The 9,144-nt window shown below is 45.9% G+C and overlaps 1 protein-coding gene across 1 annotated transcript in view; it reads left to right on the top strand.

The window, feature by feature from the left end:
- Positions 1-6,264: 6,264 nt before the first annotated feature.
- LOC119372281 (OTU domain-containing protein 5-B) overlaps positions 6,265-9,144 on the top strand; it is a 35,929-nt gene continuing 33,049 nt past the window's right edge. The window contains exon 1 of the mRNA XM_037642758.2: positions 6,265-6,916. Coding sequence (XP_037498686.1) covers positions 6,461-6,916 — 456 coding nt within the window. The 5' untranslated portion in view covers positions 6,265-6,460. The remainder of the gene's footprint in view (positions 6,917-9,144) is intronic.

Here is a 9,144-nt window from a genome sequence, read left to right as displayed (position 1 = left end):
ATGCTCAATTCTATGCTAGTCTTATCATCACTTACGTTATCATTTCAGTCGAGCTTAGTCTTGTCATCGGACCAACACTCTGACCACTGTTCAAGCATGGAAAGCACAAAAGGCATTATTGTCAAAAAAAGGCATTGCTACAAAACACCAGCCTAGCTTGGACACACAAAAAACATGTACTATTATCATGGACGTGGAACACCAGAAGAGAAAAAAACCTTGTGAAAGTGGAGAGACATTTATGATATATCATCATAATTGTTTAACCATCATGCATAAATATTCTTCACCTAATTACATGTGCATGTCTTTGACCACCTTGCCCTTCATCTTTTGAAAAAGAAAATTCATAGATCCATTCATCCTTCATTTTTAAAAGAAATTCATAGAAGCATGTACCAACTCGCCCAAATCAAAGTCTTGCTCGAGATCATAGATCCTGTCATAAACTCCATCTCAATTCTGACGACATCCTCTGAGATCGCAGAGCAGGCTGCAATAGTGATGTCCTTATTGGACGACCAGAGAACAAGAATCTACAGTGGTTCGAGATCAGCCCATGGGGCATTTGTCAAAGGAACCATATCGGATCTGGGCCTAAGGATACTATGAAGCAATGAGATGAAGCCACACACAGTCATGTGGTTTGCGGTCCGCATGGGACAGACCGAGGGTGCCCCGCCCAACCTCAGTGAGTCGGCTCACAATGCTGCTCGAGGAATCACTCACCACTTAGCGACTGGGCAATGTGACGTTGGGGGTATACAGACAATCGGGACCCTCAACCCCGTAGAATGAGCTTACTAAGCACTTCTGCTTGGCTCGTATGATCTACCGCCTCCCACAATGTAAACTTAAAAGACCTCAGGCCTTATCACTAAGGCTTCTACAGAAGGAGGAATGACCAAATCCCCTACTCCTTCACAGGATTTACCCCGAAATTCTGGCAATTATGCATGTGCACTATGCAATGACTTGGCAAACTTGGATCATATGCTCTGGCTGTGTACCGCACTACACAGTGATGAAAGCAACACTTCTTCATGCTGGGATGCAATTCTATGCAGCCCTAACCTCAAATAGTTATGGGCTGTCCAACGCGCCCGCAACGCGGCGGTGAGGCTCACCCTCTCTGCACCAACGTGGGAGCGGCCCACTGCATGCTAACACGCGCCCTAAAGGACCACAATAAAGTTTTTTCATCCGTAGATCCTGTTATGCTGACTCTACTGAAATATGGGTAGAGAAAAGAATATTTAGTTTGCCAAAGCCGCACGTGGCTCAGAATATATTTGTAGCTCATTAATGCATTCATGCACATCTGTTTCGGTATGTGTCATCGAATTTGACTCCCACGAGTTTCCCCAATTTTTCTTCAAAGTATAAATATATCAACAGACCGTACTTCAGGAAGACAATCTACATAAAGTGCATCGATTGACATGTGCTCTGTGCATGCCTATGAGCGAGAAAAGCATTTGCATCCAAACTTCCCTTTACAGGTTTTACGGCTATGCAACTGGGTTCTGACCAGTGTCGTATCAATAATTTGAGGCATTCACCTTTCAAACATCCTGTGCCTACTTAATTTGCATTGCAGTATAGCTGCGTGTTGCAGATGTGTGACGGTGTAAGACAAAGACTCTGGTATAAGGTGCACATTGCAGCACCCCAATAAAATTCACATTGTAACAATCCTTACTTTGGGAGAGTTGTATTCTTGTACGCAGCAGGGAACGTGCCAGGGTAGCTTGGATTGCACAATGCCTCAGCCTAGCTTCCAATTGTCAGAAAACTGATGGCAGCAAAAGATGGGATTATAGCAGTCGATTTGCAGTTGCCAGTCTTGCATCTGCTTGAAAAGCAGGACGCTGTGATTTTTTAGACAATCTCACATGACAGAATATGTGAGCCTGCGATGGCATATATACGTATACATATGGTTACATGCATACCTATGTCTACAAACCAAATGGACTGACAGTTTGGGCAACGCTCATAATACAGTTAAACCTCAGTATAATGAAAATATGCTGTTTACCTTCTTAGCTGAAATTTAACCCCTTTTGCGAAGTACTACAGTTGCTGATCTTTTTTTTTTTCTTTCCTTCTAAACAGAAGGGGCTGCAAAAAGTGCACCCTGGAAAAACTTAAGTTCAGCAGCCTTATGGAAAATAACATTTTTTGAATCTGAATGGAGCTGCCCATTCCATTGCGACAGTTTACCAGCATAACCTTGGGTGTCAGCCAGATCAAGTGGTACAATCCTGTACGCTATGCTCACTGAACCGAACCATCGCTGTCCACTTAGTCCGATGAACACAGCATAAAGACCCATTGAAAGTCGCGCGCAAAAATGAGCTCTGCCTTCAAGTCGCACCAAGGCGAGGCAACAACCTGAACTTCGGCAGCTTTGTTCACTGCTGTCACATTTTCCGTTTTGCATTGTCATGTGCACATTGTCAAAAGGATCACACAAGACCTGGTATGGTTTTAGCTGGTATGGGTAATCCACTTATTGCCGGAGATGAACGCAAGGCAAGGTCCCAGTAAATTGAGGCTACGCAATTGAATGGCTCTAGTCATAGGTGTGCGCAGGGTTCCCAATAAGAGGGAGCGCAGGTTCATCGCAACGCCTCCTCGCCCCGTGTTGGTCGAGTCCAATAGAAAACATGCTTCACAATGGATGAAAAAATGACGTGCTTCTCACAATGGCCTGTCTTTAGTTCTTGGCTTTCCATCAGTAAGGATGGGTAGTAAACAGTTCTTAGAATGCAACATCAGGGGTTTTTGGCTGCCATTATCGTCAAAGACCTGCGTGGCCGTAACCCTTCTCTTTAAACAATGACTGGACAGGTCCGAATGAATAAAAGTATGGGACAGACTTGCCACCCCCCTTCTTAAGTGATTAGGGGATGGGGGGGCCACCTGCTTTGTGGAGATCTTTGTGAACTTCAGTGGCTGCAAATGTGTCGAAGTGGGCCAGTATAAATGGTGAAGTAGGCAAGTTGGTCAGCGCTGAGAATGCAGCCAGTTGGTCGCTGCACAAGGGTGCATCCTTCTTTAGAAGGCCCATAAGGGGTCGAGCATTGTTGAAAAAATGCATATGAAATGTCGGAAGTACAAACATAATCAAACAAAACTCTCACCGTCTTTATTGGAAAATGGCATAGAGAAGTACTTGATATTGCAAATCTTGTCTAAGTCGGGTTGGATATTGGCAGCACTTGCAGGACGACCAAGCGCAGTGATTTGTGTCGGTCAAAGTTGCGCTTATTGGGCTTAGCTAGACTCCAGCTCGACGAAAGGCAGCTATAGTGGTAGACAGACAAGCACGGTGTGTTTCTACGGTTGGCAAAAACACAATGACGTCGTCATGGTAGCAGAGACAGATTCACCGTTTACAGCCACTGGGTCGACTCCATTATGCATTCGAATGTCCCTGGGGCATTGTACAGTCCAAAAGCTTTAACACTGAACGACAAGAGGTGTGGTACAGGCAGTCTTTTCGCAGTCCATGTCGTCAGCGGTCTGTAGTATATTGAAAATAAATAACAAAAGGAAATCTCCTAATAATCCAAGCGAGGTCTTGTGAAGTATTTGGCTTCATGAAGACAATAGGGGGCATCATCAATTCGTGGCAGCAGATATACATATTTGCATGTAAGGCGTGAAAATTGACCATCGGCATCTGCAGCATCAACACAATTAAGTGATGCAAAAGGTCATCATGTGATGGCGTCATCATGACTTCACAGGTCCCAAAAAATTGTGACATCATCACAAAGTCACATGATGACGCCGTCACATGGCATTATCGTTTGGTCAAAGGTGGGTTAATCACGGAGGCCATGTGAGGTGCAGAAAGCTTGCAATGCCTTCAGTCCTGGAGGCAGCGAGAAATCACATTATAATTAGCTCCAGAAAGCTTCCGGACAGGGGATCAATATTGCATGAGAAGAAAAAGAGCTTCGTTTTCCCCTGCGATTCGTCTTAGGCGATTGCATGTGGGACCCTGTGAAGTTTTCAAGGCACAATAGTTGATGCAAAATCTCTGGCTGCCATCCCTTTTCACCAAGACTACAGGGGACTCCCACAGACTTTATAACCTGCCATTCAGATTAGGACGCAAAATATATATGGTCACCATCCGATAGTGCTATATATCTGGTATGTATGCGATGACTTACAAGCAAGGGGCAGTCATCGAATTCAAAGATGTCTTATATCACTAGAAGGTTGCAGAGTTCTGCAGCTTTTCATGGCAAAAGATCAAACTCAATCATCTTAGTAATTTTGTCGGGGTGAACTATTTGGGCTCGTTGCAATGAAGGGTTACAAGTTTCTCATACAGAGCAATCGCATGCATCGAGTGCTGGCACGTCTGCCACTGAAATTTTCTTCGATAGAGTTTTGCTGGAGTTGAGCGGAAGCTGTACGTGGTTGCCAACAAAAGTAATGAAAGTAAGCAGCACGTGACAGCTTGTGGCGGCAACTTAACATAATCGACAAAGCATAATAAGTGGTTTGGAGGTGCATAAGCAAGACAAGGGTGATCATGTTAAACGACGCTGAATGCAGGATCAGAATATGGGGGTGGCATATGAGTCAACAAGAAATCCAATGAGAATCAAACCCACACCACCACCTCAAGGGGAGGCAGAAAAGATATAACAAAGTGCATTCTGCAGAAAATGCAAGGCAACACCGATATGTCAAAACAGAATGGCTCACAGCATCTCCCACAATGGTGGCTTTTTTTGACGGAGTGTAGGCTTGGGCGTGTTGGTAATCATTTGACTAGTTTAGCACACTTGTTAACAGACAGAGGACATGTCCGTCTAGTTCTTTTGTCCTCTGTTAACAAGTTCACTAAAATAGTAAAATTGGCTTTTTTGTCTTTATGCTGCAAGGTGCTGGTTTGACAGCATGCCAACACTATATGCTTCGCAGTAACATCAAAGTGTAATGTGACTTTCGAAATACTTCATTTTTCGTTATACTGGAACTTTGTACTAAATGCTGCACATTGTTCGTAGGTACTGTGGAGGAGCCCATGAAACACAAAACCTCTTTAAAACGTTTAAAACCTCTATAAACCTCTATAAAACGTTTTATAGAGGTTTCATGGGAAGTTGTCCAATGCAACTGAAATGCCAGAACGCACAAGCTAGCGGCAGGGGCAGCACCAGGATATTTTTTTACTGGGGGGCACCCATGGCAAGCGAGTTCCTCTGGGGGGGCATATTGCATTGTGCTTTGAGCATGTTTGCTCTTGGGGGAAAAGGGGGGGGGGGGGGCAAAATCCTGGGGGAGCGCCGCCCCCCTCCTCCTACTGTCGCCCCAGCCTGGCTGCATGATAGAAAAAGCAAAATTGAGCCGGGCCCAGATGCGAACACCCGTGCGTCTCCACCCCTCCATGAGTGGGCGGACCGTGGCCGCAGCCGCACGCGCGTTTCATTTTGTTCGTGCCCCTTGCGGCCAATGTCAGCGACACTGGGCCGTGCACTGAGAGCTGCGTGGCGCCCTCTGGTCAGGGGACGTTTCCCAGTCATCCAACAACCTCTTTCATATGAAGTCCCTGGGGCTTTATAACTTTCATAACCTGAGTAGAGCTTAAGTGGTGACAGAAATCCTCCTTTTTCGTTTTCTTGTGCTGCCCTCTGCCGTTTTGGTAGGGGCCGGGAGCAAAGCCTCCGAGATGTAGAGACGTTTCGCGACTTTTCCGCTTGGGGAGAGCGCATGCGCAGGGGCGTCGTGAAAAAGGCGGATTAAGCATGGAGGTCAGTGGATTAAGCACGCAGCGGGAGGAAGCACAAGAAGGAAAAGAGCGAGGGCTGCGACAGATGGCACGTGGAAAAGGATGTATCCGGTAATGACATTCTGAAAGCAAAATAATAATAATAATAATAAAACCACGTCGAAGTTGCATATTAGATCTATTTTGTTGAAGTTGTGGAAGTATAGTGGAAGTGTGGTTCGGAGGCCATGTAAAACGCTAACACTCGATCATTAACCGTGTACGACGCGATCCTAGTTTCATACTTTTATTATGAAACTTGATACAAGCGAACCGCTTTTTGGCATTTGCACTATCATTAGAAATGTCGAAAGCGCTGCTCGGAGATACTTGTAGGAATGTGTTCCGTCGCTTTCATGCCAATGTCACCAATGTACTCCGAGATTTGCGCGAAAGTTCCAAAGGCCGAGAGAGCGGTGTTTGGTCTGGCCACACTGTTCCTTTAAATTAAAGTGACGTCACTGCGCATTAGCAGTCGCCATCTTTGGTCGAAATTGGGAAGTTGTTCCAGCTGCTTTGCTCCTGTGTCATACGGGTGCTTTAGGCCCCAGGAAAAAGTGTGCGATTTTCCTGGCTCGTCGGCAGTTCGTGCTCCTGCGAGCCAACGCCCCAGGATTAATGTGTTCCTAGCGTCCACACTTCAAAGAAAAGAGAGGCGCCATGACCATTCTGCCCACGAAAAAGTCGTCGCAGTCGAAAAGCGAGGGCGACGGCTCCGACCCGAGCTCGTTTCATGGCGACCGCCATGGTCACTCGGGCGCCGAGCAGTACAACTTCGCGAATCGCAACTCGCCTCCTCGCTGGGCGGCGTCCAACGCCAGTTCGCGGGACGAAAAACGGCCCGCACACGCGACCGCCACTGGCTTCGACGACACCGTCGACGGCGGGCCGAGCCACTCCAAGCGCAGGCACAGGGCATCGCCGCACCGAAGTCTGCGCAAGGCGCACCACCGCTCGGCTGGCATAGTCGTCAAGCCCAGCACATCGCAGGGAGCCAATAGCCCCGCGGTCGAGGACTCGGCGTCGGGCCGCGAAGACGCCGACCCGAGCGGATACAACTCGGGCGACGAGTACGACAAGCCGCCCGAGCTGTGGACCAACGAGGAGTACAATGAGGCGAGTGGTGCTTTCTTTTTAATCTGGACGCACAAGCGAGCCTAATCGCAGGACGTGTGTCAAGTCGATTAGGGGTCAGCGTGAGCCATGTTGGAACTTTTCCGTGGACCCGCTTTCGCAGACGCGGCTTAGGGCAGGTCAGCGTGTGAAGGGCAGGTCAACGGTGCTGACGCAGGGGAAGGCCCAGCGCGCTTGTGACGATCGCCATCTATCTTTGACACGGAATGAATGACGGCGATTGCAGTGTTTTTTTTTTTTTGTTTTTTTTACACACACTGACGTAACGCCGTCCGCTTTCATATGGCGGAGACGCGTATTCTGGCGCTCCGCCCGAAAAGCGTCCGATTGCGACATGCACGATCAATGTTGTGCATACGTCCGACTAGCTTTTACAGATGCTTCGTTGATAAACCGAGACAGGAGTGTTGTCTGTCGATTTATCAACCGCTTTTACGTCATGGCGAAAGTACTTTGGCATTTTGGATCTGTTGGCAAGTGTGTCGGGCATATGTTTGCTGGACGAACGAAGCCCTTGATCTAGGCCGCTAAGTCCTACACTTCTTAGTTCACGAGATCTAGTTGACGTCTGCGGCTCCCGAGCTCACCGACATATAATTTTGGTGCGCTCTTAACTTTTTCCTCAGTTTCCTCATCGCAACATCATTGCCTGCAGCATTAGTCATCGCTCTTGATAGGGAAATGACATCTTATCTTTACCACCGTTAGCTGTACACACTGATACACTGGTTGCCTTTGGCTTCAGTGAATGCCATTTATTTGGCCACACATGATGCCATTACTTTGGTACCACGACTGATTATTTGTATCGGGAAAAGCAACTTATGTTGCTTTCTTATTTTAATGGAAACCTTGTTATAAATAATGTTCACAGAAACTGCTTCAACAGTGATTGCCAAATGCCCTGTAGTTCATGTAGCGTAAAATGCAGCAGGCACTGCAATTTCTTGTTGTCGGATACAAGGCTAGTTTGAACTGAAACAAGGATATCGAGAAGTTTAAACAGCTATGGAAGTGCATTTATGGGGGTGCATGGGACAAATATTTTGGCTAATATGATCCACAAATGAAAGCAAGTGCAGTCGATTTCAATAATGTGCATTTATGTGTCATAAAAATCGTGCAAGGGCTTTTCTTCCTTTTCACTGCGGTTCTGTCGGGCTTTACAAAAGCTCTCTTTGAAAACTTATAATCTGAGGATACGTCAATCACTCTATCAGCAGCGATTGGAGATGGAGTGAAGTAGATTACCGCAGCATCTGCACTTATCACCGTGAAAGTTGATTACATTGAGCATGGAGTTCATACGTAGCGATAACAGCGGGATTTCCATGTCTTTTTGGGAAAGTGGTTGCATATTAGACGTTCATTCATCTAGATCATTTCAGAGATAACAAGGTACCTTCTAATGATATCTTGCAACATCACTTTACTTATGACCTTTCCATGTGGACAGGTGACATCCTGACTTATCAGTTTAATAAATGAGTGTGAACTCTCCCAGGCTTTATTGCTGCTATCTTGCCAGATAACTCACTCCAAAACAAAATAAGATGCTTTCTTCAGTGAGGGATTAAACCACTATCTTTATGCACATGGGCTCATTTTTCCAACGATGAGACCAAAGCAATCACATGCGAATGCCTGTGATTCAACTCTTTCAGATCATCGTCATGTGACATAGCATGTGTGTGCAGCAGCATCTTTGCACATGCTGGTTTCCATTTTGCCACAAATGCTGGAATGAAACTTACACGTTCAGTCATTGTGCCTCAACAGGAAGGTGCAACATTTTTTTTTAATATTCTGGCTAGCAATGACAAGGGAAACATCTTACAGGTAATGCTGAATGTAAAGGTAATCCCCTGCTAAAAAAATGTTGCCATGACGCTTTGACATGGTTAGTTATACAAAACAAGGAAAATTAGAGTCAGTAAATCAGTTTTTATTATTACATGGTAGGTTAATTACAACACACAAAATATACAGATGAGTACAAGGCTGCAATAAGATCCTCGGTCAAGGTTATGTACAAATAATACAGGGATTAGCAGCAGTGTGAACAGTACAACTGATATATCGAGTAGGAAACAACAGTAAGCATACGATAGTGAAAACTCTGGGAGTAATTTTCCACGAAAACATGCTGTGGAAGGATCAGGCTGAGTTTGTCCATACTAAACTTTCTCGTACTGTAGGTATCTTATCGC

This window comes from Rhipicephalus sanguineus, chromosome 10 (assembly GCF_013339695.2).
Source record: "Rhipicephalus sanguineus isolate Rsan-2018 chromosome 10, BIME_Rsan_1.4, whole genome shotgun sequence".
Classification (NCBI taxonomy): Eukaryota; Metazoa; Arthropoda; class Arachnida; order Ixodida; family Ixodidae; genus Rhipicephalus; species Rhipicephalus sanguineus.
Note: the sequence above shows the minus strand (reverse complement) of the source record. Positions and strands in the feature narration are given on the sequence as shown.